Genomic DNA, 21,572 nt, shown 5'->3' on the forward strand with positions numbered 1-21,572 from the left:
AGGGAAAGGGAAAGGGAAGGGAAGAGGGAAAGGGGGGAAAAGGGGGAAAGGGGGGAAAGGGGAAAGGGGAAAGGGAGGGGAGGGGAGGGGAGGGAAGGAGAGGAGAGGGGAAGGGAAGGGAGGGGAAGAAAGGGAGTGGTTGTTCATATAATCAAACCCAGCTAATCACATTTTTTTAAGAAGTGGAGAAAGGTCAGTCTCTGCCTCTCCCTATTTGCTTAATGCTGCTGTCTCTGGATTTAGAGTAACATGCTGGTAAAACTCAGATTGGGACATGCAGGTGGATGCTTGAGGTACAGAAAGAGCTAGACTTGGTCATAAACAGACTTGAAGAGCTGAAACTTTGTTATTGTAGCTTCATATGATGTTGTGGTTTAACCCCAGGGGGCAACTAAGCCCCACACAGCCACTTGCTCTCTTCCCCTTGGTGAGATAGAGGAGAGAATCAGGAAAGTGAGAAAACTCGTGGGTCCTTCCCATCAGCCATCTCCAGGAAAGCAGGGCTCCATCACATGTATCGGTTACTTGGGAAGACAAACACCAAATGTCCCCCCTTGCTTCTTCTTCCTCCAGCTTTATATACTGAGCATGACATCATATGGTGTGGAATACCCCTTGGGTCAGCTGGGGTCAGCTGTCCTGGCTGTGCCGCCTCCCCTCCCAGCTTCTTGTGCCCCTGGCAGAGCATGGAAAGCTGGAAAAGTCCTTGACTAGTGTAAGCACTACTTAGCAACAACTGAAACATCTGTGCATTATCAACACTGGTTTTAGCAGAGATCTAAAACATAGCCCCATATAAGCTACTGTGAAGAAAATTAACTCTACCCCAGCCAAAACCAGCATAGTTAGCCTCTGTGCTCTGGGCTGGAGGCAGCTCCACTCAAGGAGAGTTGTGCGGCTGCATTAGGCCAGTGCTGCGCTAAGCTAGCATACCTTGTCTGTCAGCTGGGATTATTAGCCTGTGTCTGGTATCGTGCTAACCTCCTGGTCACCTGAGCAGAGGGATTCTGTTTCTGCCTGCCATGTGCTGCTCAAGCCCTGGGAGTAAGGGCCGTGGTGCACCACCCCTTCTGCAGGCTGACCTCAGAGCACCTTGGCTGGTGGAGCAGGAAGGACGCAGTTGTTGCAGAGCTGAAATCCCATCTCCATCAGGTCTCCAGGCAAGAACCTGAACCCAAAGGCCAACCCACTGACAGCAACCATTCTCTAGGAAACTAAAACCCTGTATAGAAAATTAGATACCATTCTTAGTGCATTTAATACAACACTTTTAATATGGATATAGTCAAGTGCAACATAAGAGAATATGAATTCACTTTCACCTGTTACCCTCTTCTCGCTACTACCTCATTCACAGCTCATCCCAAATACCTGCATGCTGAGCTTCTTTTTCCTCTTCATTTGCCTTTCAGAGCTTAGTCATATGTAGTTTGTCTGATTTTTTTTCTTCCTAGCCTTAGTTTTTAATCTGAACCATAGTTACTTGATGGCTTTATTTCATGTTAGCATGCTTGTTGTCTACTCTAGGTCAGAGTAAATGAAGTGCTCATGAATGAGGCTAAATGAGCAACCCAGAATAGATTTCAGTCAGTATTCGTCCGTGTGTAGGAAGGGCTCAGTGCTGCTTCAGTATGGTGTTCCAGAGAGGCCTCCAAATATTCAAGCATTTGATTTGTGTATGTTTGAAAACTCTCATCCTGTCTCTTGCAGGGAGTGAATCCAGTCCCGACAGGCAATTTATCCTTTGGCTTCTCCCTGCTGTGCTACCACAAGTAATGTTTTCGTGGTTTGCAGGACTGCTCCCTAGGAACTGAAATACCTCGTTTCACATATATCACTAAACTGCCATTAGTGGTTGCGCGTTTTGGTCACAGCCGAGCTAGGCTGGACTAGGTCCAGGCATGAGCCTAACTCCCCTCCCTTAGGCATCCAGTTCCGCTTGCTTGCAACACCAACACCCTCTGCTATGTAAAATTCACTCTGCCTCTCCCAAAATAAGTCCTCATGATATTAGTCCATACTGCTGATACAGCCATCATAGGAGAGCAACCCAGTAGTGAATTGTGTATTGTTAATAATTACTTCAAGCTGGTAAAAATTGCCTAAGCTACAAGACCCTCCTTCTGAAATCATGGGCAGCACCACAAAGCATCCCATGCATCTGTCACTACTCCTCCCGACTTACTTTCATGCTCCAGGGAACTGAAGGAGGTGTGCAAAAATGTGACACGGACTTTTATGGCCAAAGGACACAGACTGGAGCCGTTCTAACTCCACATTGAGGGTGGTTGTACATGTGCATGTGTGCCCACATGCAACTGGTGTTCCATTAGGAGAAATAGATCCTATTATAATGTGAACATAAAACCCAGCAACTATTTTCTAGGAAGTGCAGTGAGAAAGAAAATGGAAACAAAGAGTATTTATTGTCATTTTCCCTCAGCCAGGAGACCTTGCAGACAGTGAGATATATTTTCTGCGTATGTTTGCCAGTCATCACTCTACTGACTTAGTGCAGTTCTGTCAATTTACGTCGGAAGAGATGTGACCTGCTTGCCTGAAATTTATACAGACAATCCATCAGTCAGTCAGTTGCAGACTGTGTTTTATGGAGCAACCTCAGCTTTAGACATCTACCGTTTGTCAAGGCATGCAGTGTTCATGTTCAAAGCAGCCCAAATAAGTTTTTATGAATAGATATCTCAGGCATTACTATGGCAACCTAATAGTCTCAGTCAGGAGTAAATTATTAATGGTTTTCAGCAGCAGAAAATGCAAAATCCTGTTCCTGACGGCTGTGTGCTGTAGTGTCATGTGTTTTATTGAGAAAATAGTGCAAGACTGTTGAAGCTTTTTTGTAGGTTATGTAACCAATAAGATCTCTTTTCTTTACCTATTTTTCCTGGAGCTTTGTCATCTACTCACGCTTTAAGCAGCTCTAGCAGTTTATCTAACCATTAACAGACAGGCAGAATGGGTTATGTTTAAAAGGGAATTTCTTCCTCTGAGCTTCAAAACTCCAGTGCAAAGCTCACTTTTAAAAAATTTTGTATAGAAAATGCCTCCTGACATTTAATGAATTACAATTTTAGATTAGAATCTGGGTGGTAACTATAAAAATAAAAATTTAGGGGAAAAAAGTGTCTGATGCCTCCTAGTTTTTGAAACAGCTTTTCTATGCAGAAATAGTGTGGTTGTAAAAGTATTGCAGAAGATTTTAAGGGTTTTTTCATACATTCAGTAATCCACAAACTTTTTTCTGACCAATACATATGTAGGGAAGGACTGTAGTGTTCTAATTTTCTAAGAAAATGGAAGCTAAATTGATGAGCTCTGAAGTTCTGGTTTTGCACTATTTATTAACAATTTTCGTAATGGATTTTCCTTGCTCTGATCCTCTCCTCCACCCCCCCCCAAAATATCTCAAACATTGTCATTTATAAAATTTCCTTGCAATAATTTTTAGGGTTTAGTACAAAAAGCATCATGAGGATCAGAGGGCAATTCTCTTGGAAACAAAACATGCTAGTGGCGTGATTTGAGGGGAGAATATTTTCAACGTGTACTTCTGTGTTCTGGTACTGGAAAAGACAGCAGCTATTCTCCAAAGGGTCAGACAACTCCTTTAAGCTTACAAAACTGATCGACACAATGCTTACTTTTTCAAAAGGATCCGAATAACTGCTGTTGTAGCACTTTAAATTACTGCTTTAAAACTACTTAAAGATGTGATCCTGCTTATCAGTTTTTCTCATGTAAGTACAACCAATTTTCTTTGGTTATTCGCATTGTCTTTATTCTTAGTCTTTTCTCACTAAGGGATTTGATTGGTGACTCCAGATAAGAATTACATTTCTGGTAATGTTGAATATTTGTTACAAAAATGGCAGAAAGTCTTTAAAATGTGATTTAAGAAACACATAGGTGTTAACTTCCACTAATCACAGTCTATGAATGTGTTCCAGGAAAATACAGGTGTTTAACACAGATACTGAGGAGGAAATTAGGTAGATGTAGTTATGCTCAAAAGTAGTGGGGATGTGATCCTAAATTTGTTTGTTGGAACAACTAGATAATTGAGTAAATATCAATCACATCATAAATTTTTCCACCTGGGACTAATATACTTCCCAAATGGTCTATCCCAGATAGGTGAATTTTAATGTTAGATCTGCAAGGGCTGTATGTGGGTCTTTCACCAGGCTGCTGCTTCTGGCTAGAGGGAGACCTTTCTTTCCCAAGTGGGTAGCTGACGTAGGGTGCTGTGCGTAGCTCCACCCTCATGCCTTGTGAGCAGGGACTTGCGTCTTTGGGCCAAATTCAGAACTTGCTGTAGGGCTGTGCAGCTTTATCAAACTCCACAGATGTCGTCTTCTCCTTCTGATGACTCAGACATCACTGTAGGCTGATAATTATTGTTATAATCTTTACTAGTGCAGTTTTTTCTGCAGCTCTTCTCTTCTTCTCTTCACACTCCGGTTAGGCATTGATATGCAGGAATGAGACCAAAGACAGGTTTTATGTGCAGGGTTTAAAATACAAAGCTGATGGTCTAGGACAGATATTATAACTTCATCAGCCGAACAGACAAGAGCTGTTATCTGCCTGGCTGTCCATCACAGGCCCTTAATTAGTCCTTTGCAAACAAGATAAAACCAGGAAATCAGGGCTGTAGGATGCCTCACTTTGCTGAGACACCTGGCAGGTGGCATTGATCCTTTCTAGGAAAAGCAATAAAATGAAGAGTAGGCAGCTTTTTTGCCAACTGTTCAAGCCAGATTGTGCTTCACTGCAACTTTATAGAGGTAAATGTGTGATCCCATTTTGGAGGGAATGGGAGACCTCGGCTCTTCAGCAAAGCTGGGAACAGATCGGGCCAAACAGCTGACCTCAAATGAGTGGCAGCACAGCAGGCTTCTTGGAGAAACTCGAAGTTCAAAGCACAGACTCTTGCTTTTTGTCAGGTTTTTGTTAGAAGTAAGTTTTTTGTACTAGACTGCTGAAATTAGAGGGAGAAGCAGAGCTAGCCTTTACCATTATTGCCATGGGAAGGAGAAACGGTGATTTTAGTGGAAGTTTTAAGTAAGTTGCCCATGCTTATCTGAGGACATTCTTCTGCTGGGCTCTGGGCTGAGATGTAGTGCTGCAGGTTGAGACAAGTATTTGTACCATCAAGAAAGGAAGGAAATGAATTTGCTTGGACCTTTTGAGATATAATTAGGAATATTCAGATGGGAAAAACAAGGGAAAAAGGAGCTGGAATTTACTGAAAAAAATCCATATGTATGCATGTATTTATGTATTAATGACAAGATTCATTAGACAGTTTCAGAGATTCCCGGGAGATAGTGGAAGACTTAAGAGTTTAATGAGCAGCCTGGGCAAATACTCTAATATGTCACAAGGCACACAGCCTGAATTTCCCTAGGAAGTGCCCAGATGAATGACTAGATATCTGGTTTAGAGCTTTATTTGAGAGGATAAAGGTCCAAAGGCACCAACAGAAATTTAAAGAATCCAGCCCTCCTTTTTGTACAATGGGATCCTGTTGTCCTCTGGAGTTTTGAGACCTTCCACCAGCTTCTTTCTGGATATATTCAGCGTCCAAAATAGGAAGGAGAGCACTTGTTTAGCTCCAGTTTCTTCATCACTGCAGCATCTGCACCACTGTCCAAAAGCCACCTTTTAGCAGGAAAGAAAATATTCCTTCCTCATGTAGGGTGCAGTCCATGCTAGGAAATGAACTACTTACTAAGGCCAAGGAGTGATCCTGAAATGTAATCCACTGAAAACTAGACAGTGGAAAGGAAAAGGGATGGCCTGTGGGGAATGTGCGGGGCCATATCATTAGCAGTGGGGTTGTCCTTCGCAGATATTTTAGCTCTTCAGTAAACCTGGATGGAGTCATGATTCAGGAATATTCAAGGCAACTCCCTCTTGCTTGTGACTGAAAAAGGAAACATTACAGATCAGATGGCAAAAAGCAATGAAAAAAAGAAGAAAAAGTAAAAAACAAAAGAAAAAAGGGAAAGAAAAAGAATGAAAAAGACAAAGCAGAAGAAAAATAAAAAATAAAAATCAGTAAGCCTTCAAGAAAATCCATAACGCTTGGGGATAATATGTATTTTTTTGCCTGCTCTGTGTTGATTACCAGTCAGCCTGCGTGGGCTGGTTGTAATAGACCTCCCAAAGGAAGGCTGGCATGCAGCAGCATATGGGTGAACGGGAAAGGCCCGAGCCTCTGGCAGGCTTAACGTACTGGTCTGGACACAGTCGTTGCTTCATAACTGAGATAAAAATAGAGAATTACCAGGAACCCCAGAAATTCTGGTTGTAATGAGAGCAATGCTACTTTTTGCTATTCCCCACCCATCCCTAATATCTGTATCTTTTCCTCCATCCGGCAGCCAGCCTTAGCCATCCCTTGCAGACAGCTGATGGCTGCCGGGCTCTCGGCAGGTTGCTGTGTGTTAAGCCCTACCCCACTCAGCTGATTTCCCTGCAGAGGTGTTAGGGGGATTGGCCAGGGGATTTAAGAGCTGAAATTCATGCTCCAAGAAAGGCAAAATGCTACAGCTAGAGTCTAATTTATAAGATTTAGTCAAATATTTTTAGAGACTTGCACTTCCAAGGCATTTTACTGCCCAGAGTTCTGTAAACATCTCATGCTGCATAGTACATCTAGATGTCATTTCACTAAAAAATGTGAATTATCCAGTGTTTTCTTGTACTTGTATCTTCTTAGTCCCCTCCCTGAAATGGAAAGGAAAGGAGGATTACTTAAGCATGGGGCAGAAGAGTTCAAGCCCGGTTTTGCAATGCCTGCTCTCATAAGTAGTCCCTGTGAGGTTACTTGGAAGAATAAAGGCTGCATTCTTCCTGTCTGCAGAGCACATCAGGAAGCTAAAGCCAAGGGTTTTTTTCTTACTGAAGTCTGTGCCTGAAACGTGGTGAAATGGGGAGGTGACTGCTAGAGCTCCCCCATTTTCCATGTGGCCATTACTCCAGCACGGATTAGGAAAACGTATTTGGTTCTCTATCTCTACCCAGCTGGGAGTAATCCAAGGTCTAGGTTGTCACTTTAGGACAGATGGATTCAGCTGTTTGTCCTCCTCACAATTCTTTTGTGTATGAAATGGCCTTTCCTGTACCCATATGCCAGCTGTGCATATGTGTGTGGATTTCTGCCTCTGAGACCTCCCTCACACTGGAGAAATCCCTCCTAACTATTGCATGATGGCTAAGTGACCCTTGCCTTTATGCCACCTCCAATAATCATACCACCCTGGTTCCCAGTATAAGGGAAGGGGGCATTCAGAATTAGCAGCTGCAAGGCTGTGAACAGAAAAGAGGTTTCTCTGTCTGTCTGTCTGTCTCTGTCTCGCAGATTCAGGGTGTGGATTAGCCAATCACGGGTTCTGGTAGAAAGTCTTGAAAGACTGTCAATGGCTTTCACACCGTTTTTATTATGTATTAAAATTTAACAAAAATATGTATCTAAAAATGCACCATTCTGTAAATTGAAATACATTGCGCCCTCAGCCCTTCTTTTTTTTCCAACGTCCTAGTTAGAGGGGGTAAGATAAAAGTAAGAAAATCCAAGCAAGTAAATCTGATGCATGTTTTCCTCTTTGAGATGGAGTGAATAATTGCAGGCAGAGCAGACAAATTCATGTGTTGTGGAGCTGCTAAAAAATACCACAGCAAGAAACAGAAGACAACTAAATGCATGTGGGTCCCCTACCTTTTCTAGGCTACACTAGGATCCCAGGGAAGTGTATGCCTTCTGGCTCTTCTGTGCCTTCCTTACCCTCTTCTGAGGGTAGGTATAAAAGAGGATTAATTGAAAAAGCATTTGGTGTCTTCTTGCAGCTCACCACCAATCTAAGCTAAGATTTATCAAGAGATCAGCCTAGTCTGTGGTACAGCAAAGATTAGTCAGGCTTTAAAATAAAACTCTTTGGAAAAAAGTTCACTAAAAATAACCAGTCATGCTTTTATCCGTGAATAGGTACAAGGACTACAAATAGACACCAGAGCATAAAACAACATAGAATCATAATGCAAGAATGAGTAAACACCTCTCTTGTTTTGATATGTGTAAAACATGAATTTTAATATCTCTGCACTAGATGGGGTGTGGTGGTACCCTGGGTTTTGGAAGGAAACAGAAATTCTGCATAATTTTTAATGGTTAAATGGCATCATGTTATTCAACAAGCATGCATATAGACATGCCAGTGGGAATCTTCCCACTAATGAACACCACTGAAATCTTTGGTGCCTAAAAATGCTTTGATAGTTGGAAAGTGTCAGGGAACAACCCTGACACCACTGTTGGGGATTCAGTACATCAGGCCTGGTTCAGAGAGAGCAGCATGGCTCATCTGCCCAGCACAAACTGTAAAACACATTCACTGCCTGAGGCAGACTGATAATTAGTAAGAGATTAAATGCAATCAAGCAACCAAAGCCCTTTGCTGGTTGTTTGTATTAATGATTATTGAACATTAGTGGAAACCAAAACAACACAGTAACCCAACCATTATAGTGGCAAGAAATAATGATGCAAGGGACCTAAGGAGGTTTTCCATCCTTCATCTGAGACAGGATCGATTGCTCTGGTCGCATCTCTGACAGGTTTTTGTTTAAACTAGAGGGTCAGTGAAGGACATCCCCAGCCTCTGCAGGCTACTTCTGCAGAGTAGAAGAGTTTTCTTAACACCTAACCTTAGCCTCCTTGCTAAACATTAAGTTATTTTCCTTCTATCTACTAAAGCCACAGACAGAATATAGTTTCTGTCCCATAAAGCAGCCTATTTCATAATGGAATGATTTTCTGACCCCCCCTTGGTGTTATATCTTCATTTAAACACCTAACTGTTTATGGGAAGGGTTATGTTTGTTACATTAAATCTTACAAGAGATGCAGTCCAGTACTCAGTTCCCACTGTGCAACCACAGAATAAAAACCCCCTTTTGTTCCAACCACAATGAAGCTATCAGTCACTTGGTTTTATAATGTGGTATTTTAGTTGTGGTTTGCTATATTGAACATAACCTGTTTCCATTTCACCAGCAGGGAAGATTCAAGGCCTGTCTTGTACACACCTTGCAAAAAGTACCCTTTCTGCATCTGTTCAGAGAGCCTACTTTAACTCCCAGATCATAAATGAAGTTATTTTGCTTCTTACTGACAAATGTCAGGAAGATGTCTTTGGGGACTAGCCTTATTTTGCTGTATTTATGTGTATGTATTTTTGCTGTGTTTATGTGTCTGGCACTTCCGGCCAAATGTAGTGATAGTCTGTACTCTGCACCTCAGTGTACACTCAGAACCACAGACTGGCCTTCAGATAGAGAAAAATGAAAAGTGAAGACCTTTGCAAGATGGAATCAATCGCACTGTTCAGTGGGTCACAAAATGTTCTGCACACATGAGGCGGTGTTGTCATTAGGACAGTAAGGCCAGTGATGTCTATCTTATTTTTCAATATTTGTTTTCTTTTTAGAAAACCTTATTTTATTTGTTCTTCTACATTATAATACTGGCTGCATTTTGAGAGAGTCTTGAGTTGAAACCTGATGATCCTCGTTGTGAATAAGGGTGACAGTGTCATATAAGCTTGTTGCAAATTTAGGTGGCATATTCTGCTTTTCTAATAATGTTTTTCTTTTTCGTTATTCTGCATAGCCACAAATGAGATTTAATTTGCTAGGCTATTTTAGCTTCCTCTTTGTTTTCCTCTCTGCAAAGACACCATTCAGGAAGTGTAATTAGAACAAAATAAGAGTTTAGTACATTGTCTGGATTAAAGTACCCTACCTTTTGATGAAATTTGTCCTAGAATCTGGCAATAAAAGTGCAATGGTTTATTAAGTCAGCGCTAAAGCACGAGAAGAAAATGTTTATATGGTTATCCATTGGCTGCTAAGTAAACTAATTGAACAGACAGCAAAATGCTTCATTGTTGGTCAGTTTAGTTTTATGTTGTTGCAACTCTTAAGCTGAGTGGTATAATAGAATTAAAAAGGAGGTATAAAGCTGTGATGACTCTGGCCTAAGAGTGCTCCAGGACTTAATTCGCATTCATGTGCATTGCTACAGTGCCGAGAGTGAATCCAGTGAACTGATGGCCCATGTTCTCACTGTCGTTCTCACTGACTCTAGTACAAATTGTCTGATGCCACCATAAGGAGAATCAGACTCAGCAAAATCAGACTTCTCTAAGCCTGGTGTCATAAACCTGAAGGTCAGGTCATTTATACACTTTTTCTAAGGACAATATTTTAAAATGTCATTGTATAAGTGAGATTTAGACATCTGTTCTGTGAAAAATGCCTATGTATTATTATCATTGTAACACAATTCTGTGAATAATTTCAGATTTTTATTGGGGTGACTGGGATCTAGCATTCTGAAACAGGAAACACAGGACAGGTTGTTATGAAAGAAAGTTACTAAGCAGTACATTAAGGTTTGCACTAACATCTCTGTATTGTGTCTAGGACTCTGCTTGGGAAGAGAGCACCTAGAGTAGCTTACATCTGCACAGGCAATCATGCAAAGGAAGGGTGTACTGATACTCACACTCTTGCTTACCTTGCATGACCTTCCCATGTTGATGATCACTGGGATATAAGGAATGTGAATCCTAATATTAACTTTGTTATATAAACACTACCTAGAAGTGGTGTCAATGTCAAATCCATGGGAGTAGGCTGAGACAGAAGAAGGTCACAAAACAGGGAAAAATTGTTCTTAAGAAACATCAGAAATTCTCAACAGCATACGATGATGCTGTAGCATTTGCCATACAGGTCTTTAGAATCTGTTTTCCCTCTCAAGGCAAAAGGCGGATAGCATAAAAGGATTTGTATACAAGTTTGCAGAGATCATACCTGTGCTTGACGTGAGGAAAATGCACTACAGATTGATTTGCTTTCTGGAAGACTGCTGGGAGGAAGGAGAGGGTAAAAAAAACACACTGGCTCTTAGTTTATACAGCTAGAATCATTATGGGGTGCTATGCAAGGACCTTAAATACAGTAATGGTCAGTGTTTGCTTTCATTGGAAAGCAGTCTGCAGAGAGCTCAGGGCTATGTAAGGACTAACAAAATGGGTACCTTGAGTACTACCACCAGCCCAAGATAAAGACGTTGCTGCTGAGCTGCGAGGCTTTCTCCTAGGTTTCTGTTATGAGGCAGTTATTTGTGTGATTTCCAGGCTCAGGAGATTGCCTATGAGCATAAAGTGGCAGAAGCCTTGAGGCTCTGTCACGAGTCTCGCAGTGTTCAGTGCCACATCAGCCATTTTGAGTCACTGCATTGATGGGTCTCTAGTGCTGTCCCCCGGCGTGTGCGCTGCTGGCCTCCTTTGCCAGGGAGCCACTTCCCCTGCGCCCCTTCAATTATATTTTCTTATCGAAGCTGAAATAAAACAGCAATAAACCTGCTGTATTTCTGTAGTGGCCTTCAAACGTGTTTCTGCATCTTAACGCTGTTATGGGTGGCGTTACGTTTACTCCGCTGGCACATGAATGGAGATACAAAGAAGTTCGGCAGATCACCAAAGTAAGTGACCCCATGACAGAGTCAAGGACAAGTCTAAAGGAGATATAACTCAAAAAAGTACTAGTGAACTAATTCATCATTAACTAGCTTATCTCCACTAGTGTCAATAAAGCTGAGATGGCTTACTCCACTCTTAAGTTTTCCCTCGGAAGCGCCAAATTGTCCTGATAGTTGCCATTGTAATTCATATCCTGATTCAAATTGACAGTAGAAGAAAAACACTGATAAAAGAACTGGAATGTACACCTTTGTCTTTCAGCAGCTGTTTTGTCTCCTAAGCCTTTGGTGATGCCTACAATGAACTGCCTTCAGTTAGGCCTTTGAAATAGTTGCCAGGTATCATAAAATTCCTGCGTATGCTTCTGTTCCAAGATCAGGCTTTTTATCAAGTCTGCCGCACAACTTCTTTCTGGTTGCTTGACACTTTTTCCCAGGGCTTATCAGTTGTGGACTTTTGTTTGTTTGGTTGGTTGTTTTTTTTTCTTGGCTAGATTTAGAAAGGCTAGGCCTATGGACAAAGGTTCCACTAACCTTAAAGGAAAAGGATATGATCAGGAATGTAACTCCTCTGCATTTTCCTATAGCCATTGTAGTTCTGCTTTTAAAATATGTCTGTATAGGGCACAGAATTTAGCTTTCTATTGGACTGATTGTGTTTATCTCTTTCAAACTGACAACTATATTTTTAATAATAAGATTTTTCAGATTCTCAAGAACTTTGTATTTTTTCAGTGAAAAAGAAATAAACAAATGCAGAGATCCTGTTTGTTTTTCAAACCTAGACTGGGAGGTCTAGAAAGAAGGAACACATAATCAGAAAGGTGTGATGAAAAACATTTCTAAAGGCAAATGTTTTGAATAACCTGCACACTGCATGTGTAAAACTAAATAGGATCCTTTCAGTGGATGTGGTCTTGTAGTAAATCATGCAGGCACCTCCTCTTGTTCTGTTCGCAAGAGCACTCTCTGAAATAAGGGGACTGATTGTTCTTCTGAGTTTATTTCAGCTCACACTAATATTGCTTGTTTTAAAAATAAATCTGTTTTTTTCATTTGGAGCTAAGCTATACACTCCCAAAAAGTCAGAGGGTGTTCTGCTTAAGGAATTAATTAGTTATTTGTTTGACAGTATTGTATGGAACCTTTTTTCCCCCAAGAAATTGCACATCTATGCTCAGTATCCTCAAAAGGAACTTGCATAGCCAATTATTTCCATGCTCCAGTAACAGATGTTTGGACGTGAGAGTATTCTTTGATGGTATTGCAGACCCTAATTGCCAAAAAAAGTTTGAAGCTCCCCTGTACAGTAAATCAATACAGAATTTTTTTATTATTGTTACTTGAAAGCTTCATAACTGAGCTAGAGAAAACTGAGCTAGTGTTAAGTCTTTGGAAGAAGTGTCTCAGGGAGGGAAAGAACGGATTAGCATCTGTGAGATTGTAAGAAACAACTTCCATGCTAGACAGAAACAGAATCGCTGCTTTTACAATTCACTTTGTCTTTTTGGACAGAGCTTTATGTAACAAAGCCAATAACATGCAGAGGGGATGAAGAAATTGGATTTTTTTTTGCACATTCTTATTCATAATTGTGTGTAAGAGGCACTGATGTATATTGAATGCAACAGTATTTAAGGTGAATGCAAGAAATGAGGTGGAGTGTTCTCTGTTCTGTGTATCCCCAGCTTTAAGTGTTATGTTTTTCACTACAAATGCCAGGATAGTACAGTTGACATCCTATGTAGCTTACTGAGAAAGAATCAAATTGCTGACTGTGACAAAATTTACCGTGGGTCACAGCCAAACCTCTGAGCAGTCTTCCCACCATCACTGTCATTCTTTTATGTCCAGAGGGAGGATGGCATGCTCTCCAGATGTGCTTGCATCTGGGTTTTCTTTTTTTCCAAGCAAGATATAAAACAAAATCTATTGCCAGCTGCATTGTTCTGCTTGAGCAACTGAGGAAAGATTGTGCATAAAACCAATGAGTGAATGACATTTAGACCTACAAAAGCAAGAATGGGATAGCTCCTTCTTCCTACTCATGTAAATCTCTTTCCTGGCATGCAGCTCAAGATTTTCAGAGAGCAAGGAGCTCACGGGCAGCCCTGAGGTTTGAGCACTTTCTCTGAAAATCACTAAAAGAAATGGGAATCCTCCATTAACTTTAGTATGGTTTGGTTCAGGTTCAAAAGCATGGAGTCTTGGAAGAAGAGAGACGATCTGGGTTCTGTCTCAACTTGTCTAACCTTTAGCAAGTCACCCATGTTAGAGCCCTGTGGCTCTAGGTGACTGTGCAGTTCTGCAAAACTGTACCCAAGGGAAACATGCTCTGCTCACACATGTAGGAAGGTGCATGGTGTGCTGCCTTCTGCACCAGGTCATCTCGGTTGGCGTGGAATAATGGGGGCCTTCGTTCAAGTCCCTTTCTGCTTCCTTTAGAGAAGATACTGCTTGCAAAGAGCTCACCTTGTGTAACTTTAGCTTTGGATTTTTCACTAAAATACAATATGATAATTATCATGCAGCTGACTCGGAAGAGAAATCAGCCACTGACTGGGTCATGGAGTGGCATGGTGTGCCTTAGAGGGCAGCACCATAATACTAGTCCAGGATGGCATAATGTGAATCTGTTACACTCCTATAATATTTTAAATTATACCAACTGCCCCAAGTCCCAGTTTTCATGGCAATCATCCATTCTGGTTGTTGTGATATCCAGTTACTTTTCCTGTCTGTAGCCTTTTTATTGGCTGTGGGAAAGGGTCCTGAGGCATCTGCTCAAGGGGGTTGCATCCAGTGATAGCTGAGCGAGCTTTAACACACTTTGGGTCAGCCTAAGTAACAGACAGGCTCTTTCTTTTAAACCTTCAGCATTATCTTCTCAGACAGGTCCATGAGATCATGACACCATATCTTGTGTACATGACCCAGCACTAGAAAGCTGCACATGTCCCACAGCCCAAGCATGTCAGCACTTGAGCCTCCACCTGCTGAGCTCAGTCTGTAATCGTTGATTGTAAGGAAGATCTTCCAAGTTAGTGTCTTGCTGCTTTGAAATCTCACGTGAAACTGTGTTAGGGGCACGAGCAGAAGTGTATAAAGTAGATCACCGTGCAAAAGCATCCTTGTAGAAACCATCTGTCTTGTCCTCTCTTCAGCGACTGAATGAATGCATGGAAGTCTGTTAAGAGCAAAGTATGCCAGTCTTAGAGCTCACCTGATCTGAGGGCAGACTCAGACTTGCAATAGTTTGCATCAGCTCAGAGGTTTCACAGGCCCTAGCAAATTCTTTTGAAACAGCAGTTGTTTTTTCTGTTGTTTGTTTTGAAGTGTGAATCAAGTTTGTACCTATTTCTCCAGTCAAGAGAGAAATCTGCAAAAAACAGCAACAAGCAGAGAGAGCGACCACCGTGAGGACATGTTGTTTGCTGCCTGCTAACCTTTATCCTGAGTGCCAGTCACAGATGCACCTCCTGAAATTTCATTAAAACAGGATTTAAACCAAGGCTACTCCATCATAAATAACATTTTGTTCACTCTGGCACTTTTAATTGCACAAGAGTACAAGCTTTGTGCTCGGCAAAGATTTGAGGTTTGAATGTACCTGTGGCAAAGTGTGCTTTTGGAGAGTTTTTGTTATCATGTATATTAAAGTCAAGTAAGAGAAAGTGTCCTTCTTCATGAGGTCTTGTTCTTATCTTTAGGAGTTAGTAGTTCCCATTAAAATTTCCCTCTTTCTGTTTTCCCTGTGTACACCCCTTTTACGTCAGAATGTGAAGTTGTGAAACCGGAGTTAGGATATTCACATGCATTTACAAAGAACAAAGGTGGCTTTCATTCAAGTTGTTAGTGTTGTTTGCTTTCTTTTACTTCTTTATTAATCTCTGATTTTGAGTCTTTAACCCACATTTCTTACTTCTCTTTGGTTACAGGTTGCTTGGTGTAGGTACAGAAAATTCATATTCCTCCCCCCCACCCCCCACTGATTGCAGTAAAATAAAAATGTTAATTCAGGCTGATGAGGAAGATCAACGTTGAAAATCTCGAGCAAGTAGAAGGAAGATTTAAATATAAGTGCACCATGAGACAGCCCCTCTAAAGCTTCCAGTGTGGGACCAAACCAGACTCCAATTTCCCTTCAGACCTGTATAAATGCTGCAGCCCTTGCTAGCCAGACATGTCACTTTTCCTGCTTCAAATACCACCTTGTTCACTAAAGCTACTCAGGTAAATGAGTCTTACTGGGCATTATTAGTCATGGGTTCAGGATCATGCCTTAGTGAGAAGGTTAAATTTAAAAGCCCCATTGTGCCTGCTTCTGGGAGAATGGAAAGGGGAGAGGAAGCACAGGTGAGCAGCAGCTGCTCTCTTGTGTAGCACAATGATGTCTCACAACCCATGCCAGGAGGGACAAAAGGGAAGACAACTGGCTGCAGAGGAGAACAGACTTTGCACCTCCCCAGGGCAATACATTTGCAGTGCTTCTGTAAGGCCTTTCTCACCTCTGCAGTGCCCTATATCCTCTTCTAGCAAAGGACTTTAGGAGTAAGCTGTCCTGCCCCAGTAGCACCTGGCACACGGGTGATGTGAAAAGGCTGAATATTTGCTTGTTGAAAATGGCAACAGACAAGGAATGTCTGGTTATTCTCTTTCCTTCACATATCTGTGATATGTATTTTCTTTATACCACTGGGCTGGAGCCTGTGTATTACTGTGGAACACATGCTGAAGCCATGGGCAACTGGGAAATGAAAGACACGAGGGCCCTTGATGTTCTGACCAAATTCCACTTTAAGCTCTATGTTAAGGTCCATTTTCACAGCACCATTCACACTACATTGAGGAAAAAAGCATTTAAAGTCTGAATGTTTCTATTGTAAAGGTTCCTCTTTGGAAGTTTTTTCCCCTTCTACATTGAAGGGAAGTAAGAAAAGCATTTCATGCTACACCCACGGCCTGTAGGTTCGTCTGCTGGACATAAGGAGGCAGACAAAAGCAAACAGTGAATAGAAACACTGAGCTCTGGTTTTTTTAAAACTCTGATTGTTTACATTCAACACAATTTTCCATATGAATTTCAAGTTGCTGGACTTACACCAGATATAGAATAGTAAATTTGTTAGTATGTGTTTCATTTTTAAATCCTAATTGTTGTTAGGATTTTTGTTTTAAGTTCCTAACTAGTCTATGGGTTAAAGCTACTAAATAACATAGAAAGGATGTAGCATTTTATATAAGAAAGCATATAATCCAGCTTAGTGACCATGAAATAGAACAGGTAGCTTGGTCAGGTTCTTCTGTTGTCTTTCTGGCAAGTAGTGATGGGACAGGAGAAACCAAAGTTTTGGTTTTTGTTGCATCCCATTTGCTCTTTCTCCATGCTGCATGGAGATAGACTTGAAGGAGCCAGGTTACCATTATGTAACTTGGTAGCGCGTTTTCAGTGCCCTCGCCTTCAGTTGTGTATGTATTCTTTATTTTGCTTCAGCTCTCTATGAGAGATATGTATGAAAGGAATTGCTTGCAAAAAGTCAGGGTCAAGTACAACTTGTATGTGAGATGAGGAAGTTTGAACATAAGATTGTGGCTTTATGTTGACTAATTTTCTTGCAAATAAGTTTCCAACATTCCTGTCCACAGCCAAATACAACTTGAATACAGGTCTATTATGTGCTGCTTTCTGTCTTACACTTCTGTGACAAAATTCCTATGACACTTTACTCTGTGTGTGCAGTTTCAAAAGCTCTTTGGGAACCTGTAGAGCCCAAAGCATTTCTGTATTAAATAATCTTTTCTAACACATACTACTTTAATATTCCTCTACAATGAAAGATTTGCCCAGAAAGAAAAAAAAATATTGTTGGAAGATGTGAACATGTGACATCGTTTATTGTATTACATATAATTTAGGTTCTTCTATTTGTCTTGGTTTGTTACAGATGATAAACATGCTTATTGGTATACTTTAAAAATATTTACATTCATTTTTATGTCTGTTCTCCTAATTTAATATGGTTTAACAACTTCTAACATTATCTTTTTTAACATAACCATTTTGGGGTTTAGGAATGCTAATATTAATCCTGGCCAATAGTGACAGTAACTCTTAAGGCATCTAAAACTTTTCCACCAAAACTTTATTCTTAATTGCTTATAGATTTTGCTTTTGAGGGAAAAAAAATCTAGATTTTGTGTGCAACCATATATTTAATTGCATGTAATATATAAAAATATATATATATTTAGGAAGAATAAGCCAAATCAGCAGCTGTAATATTTTTTTGCTTCAGTATAAAGATCCACTACACTTTGACCTTCATCATAATTCTTGTGACCTCTAGTCAGGAATCTGAAGAGTAGAAATTGTAAATCTACCGCTAATTTAACTTTTCACTGATGATATAAACTGAGGAGTGGTGTTATGAGCATGTCTCCTGGCAAATAGTTATGACGTGTTTGTCGTATTGTTGCATATTTGCATTTGGTACACCTCCCGGGATTTTTCTTGCTTATATTTTATGCAAAGAGCACATGAAGGGCACATACATATTGCTTTATTTGTGTTGGACAACTGATGAGTCAAAGAGAAAAGCATAACATTGCGTCAATGTTGCAAGTCACAACTAAAATAAGACATAGGGTTTCCAGAATTCTAGGATGTTTCATTTCTTTTGTTATAGAGATATGGCCCAGGGTTGAAGGATGTTTAAGAAAATCAGGGTAATTTTGTGAATCTGATTTTACAGCAGATGTTTAAACTGCCTGGAGAGTGTGTGTGAGGAAGGAATGTATAAACGGTGATCTTGAGGCATGCTTTCTTTTCCTCCTGCAGAAATCTAATCACTTCAGATTAAACTCAGATCAGAACTACCTGCTCAAACTGTTGCAATGAGGTATGCTGTTGTCTCGCCTTAGTAGTTGTAATCTGGTTGCCCAGGTGGTTTCCCATTCTTCTTATAGGGCTGGGCTAAAGGTCATATTATGTCTTGTGGCAGGAAGAGTGAATCATGTTAATGTCCCTTACGCAGATAAAAATGTGTGGACCTGAGGTAACCAGAGACCTTCATTTTAGCATATCTGAACTGAAATATTTTTTCCTGGGAATACGTTAGAATCATAGAATCAATAAGGTTGGAAAAGACCTCTAGGATCATCAAGTCCAACCATCAACCCACGACCCCCATGCCTCCTAAACCATGTCCTGGAGTGCCATGTCTACATGTTTTTTTAACACCTCCAGGGATGGTGACTCCACCACCTCTCTGGGCAGCCTGTTCCAATGCCTCACCACTCTCTCAGTAAAGACATTAAAGAAATCAATAAAAAACTAAAGAAATGTTCTGAACTTTTGTTTGCTGGATATGTCTCAAGCCCTGAATTTTGAGTAAGCCCTGAATTAGGAGTAAATAGGCACTCAACTGAGACACACTGTAAAGTCCCATCTAATAAATTCCTTTGCATTTGGAGAAAGAGATTTTTGCTGAGCTTTATTTTCATCACTCACTTGTAGAGCCAATATTCATTCCCATACACATCTATGCAACCAAGAGAAGGAAACCATCTCTTCTGCTGTAGAAGTGACGGGGGGAAAAAAAATAAAGGGAAAAACCCAAGACATTTCATTAGTGGGCTGAGGCCTTAAAAAAAATTTGTATAAACCGTATGCCAGTGTGTAAGAAGTTGCAGCTCAGAAAAGCAATGAAACATAAGGAGATTAAAGGGGCAGGTAAGTGAGAGACAAAAAAGAAATGTACTGACCTTGGTTAACTTGGAAAAGCTAATTAATAAAGAGGAAAATCATGGTTCAGGATTCAGCATGAAGGTGAGCTTTCTTTTAGGTGATGCTTATTAACAGTCTGGGGTATTAGTATACAGAATATTAGTCTGATGAGCTATTATTTCTAGTAGAAGTAAGTGGGTCTAGACCGTAACATGCCAGTCCAGTGACTTTGTAGAAAACCAGTGAATAATTTTGTTCTTAGACTCTCTTCTAAGCAGAAAAATTTCTCACTGGGAGGTGTGGAGCATCAACCTTTTATATGCCAAGGTAAGAATAAAGGCTGTTGAAAAGTGGTCTTTGACATACACACGAATGAAGTCAGGGACTTCCCCTTTCAGTTAGACAGTGTCCATCTTATCCAGTCATAATGACAATAGCACTTCTTTCTGTTAAGTACTGAACTGTAAGCAAGAAGAGGTAAAAAGAAATGTAGATATTACCAGGGATATTGAAATGGGCAGCAGAGGACTGGTTTATACAGAGAGGATGAGGCTGTGCCACAGGGTAGTCGCTGAGATCAATTTGCTGCTGTAGAATAATTTTCAATCTTTGGGGAAGTGACCCAAATGTAGTACCAGCAGAGAGGGCTAATAGAAAGTGTTGGTGGGATAGCTGATATGGAGAAGAACGAGTGATCGTAGACTAATTTCTATTGGCTATATGCAGTCTAAAGAATAAGCTTTTAGTCCAGAAGGTATTTGAACCACTTTGTTAAAGATGAGCTGCAGTGGCTTTTTGGTTACACACTTACTTTGTGCCTAGATGAAGAAATTTGCTTTCCAGTGCCTTTCCTCTTCATATGACATAAAACACAGTGTAAACAACTTGTAATAAGTCTTATCCGTCATCTAGGGAAACTACCTAGGGAACAAGTGCTCAGGCCACAGGGCGCGTAGGAGTTGGCCTTTGGAAAGCAATGAAATATGTTGGGTTACCGTTGGAGACAAGTGTGTGCTGGCCTTAAAATCTTTCTACACAAACAGCTTCTGCTATTTAACAGTTTTTTCTTCTTTTTACTGTTGATCAACTCAGTTCACTGGTAGTGTCTTGCTATGTCAGTGTACTACAGGTAATTGAACTAGACACAATGGCCATTTACAAATTAAACAAAAAGGGGCTCTCTGTAGTCACCTTTCCCTTTCCAGCTAGGACAGATGCTTCCTTTTGTATAAGAAATCCTCCGTCTCTGTTACCATTCAAGAATCCTTTGTGCTTTCAAAAAAAAGCCTTCTGTCTCATTACAAGATTACATGTAGCCATATCACTCATAACAGAGAGGAAAGAAAGGATTTAGAAAATGACCAAAGACAGTTTCAATTGTACTTAACACTAAGGAGATTCTCTGAGGATAGAGCACTTAAAATTGCATTCAGGGCACAGTCTGATCCCATGAAATACTGGAATTTAGCTAAACTCTTTTGGTGCCTAATGGATGCTGGATTGTACAAATGTGTATCAGGGAAGAAGTTCAGATAGCTGTCACAGGATAAATACTATGTAGTCTGTCCATGCCTACTTTTTTCAAAACAACAGTACTGCTTAAAGCAGACTGGGTCTTGCTGATTGCTGCAGCAGCTGTTAGCAAACCCAATCTGGACTCTTGGTATCATGACAAAAGCGGTCTAGGACATGGGAGAGAGGGGAAAGCAGCATTAGAAAATTTTGTTTGTTAGGAAGGTCAGAGGTGCAAGACCCAGCAACAATCGAGTGTAAGAATTACATTTAAAACTTCTTGCACTTTCATAAGGTGTCTCTCAAATGCTATTCTGATTCTTCTGGCATTTAGCAGATCTTGATAAAACAGGTATCTAAAGCAGATTCTGGGCTCTACTTCTTGCCCAAACTTCTGCAAAGACTTTAATGGTAATTGTGTAAAATCAGGGCAGAACCTGTTGGCGTCAAGGATAGATGCAAGGGCTTAGGTTAGCATAGTTTCCTCTCCTCTCTGTAGTTTCCTGATATGTGACAGTACAAAGTACTTCTGAGGGAGTTTTGTATATGTTAGGAAAAGCTCTAATGCATCAGATCTAGTGTGATGTGGATGCTCTTAGAGTCCACAGAGGTTGGTTGCTGTAGTCCACAGTAAGGCTTCAGGGAATGCACAGTGGAAGCAAAATGGTGTCACTAGGGTAAACCTACAGAGAGCTGTGAACCCAGGAACAGTTTGCATCTACCTCACACTAGTATAAATGGCAATACAAATTGGCAAGGCTG

The 21,572-nt window shown here is 40.7% G+C and overlaps 1 protein-coding gene across 6 annotated transcripts in view; it reads left to right on the forward strand.

The window, feature by feature from the left end:
• Nucleotides 1-21,572, forward strand: part of SLC1A2 (solute carrier family 1 member 2) — a 100,112-nt gene that overhangs the window by 22,053 nt on the left and 56,487 nt on the right. The window contains exon 1 of one of the 6 annotated variants that reach the window (XM_075094351.1): nt 18,440-18,471. The exons of the other annotated variants lie outside the window; for them this stretch is intronic. Coding sequence (XP_074950452.1) covers nt 18,467-18,471 — 5 coding nt within the window. The 5' untranslated portion in view covers nt 18,440-18,466. Of the gene's footprint in view, nt 1-18,439; nt 18,472-21,572 lie in introns of those variants that run through there. 6 annotated transcript variants of the gene reach the window in all.

This window comes from Phalacrocorax aristotelis, chromosome 5, assembly GCF_949628215.1.
Source record: "Phalacrocorax aristotelis chromosome 5, bGulAri2.1, whole genome shotgun sequence".
NCBI classification, from domain to species: domain Eukaryota; kingdom Metazoa; phylum Chordata; class Aves; order Suliformes; family Phalacrocoracidae; genus Phalacrocorax; species Phalacrocorax aristotelis.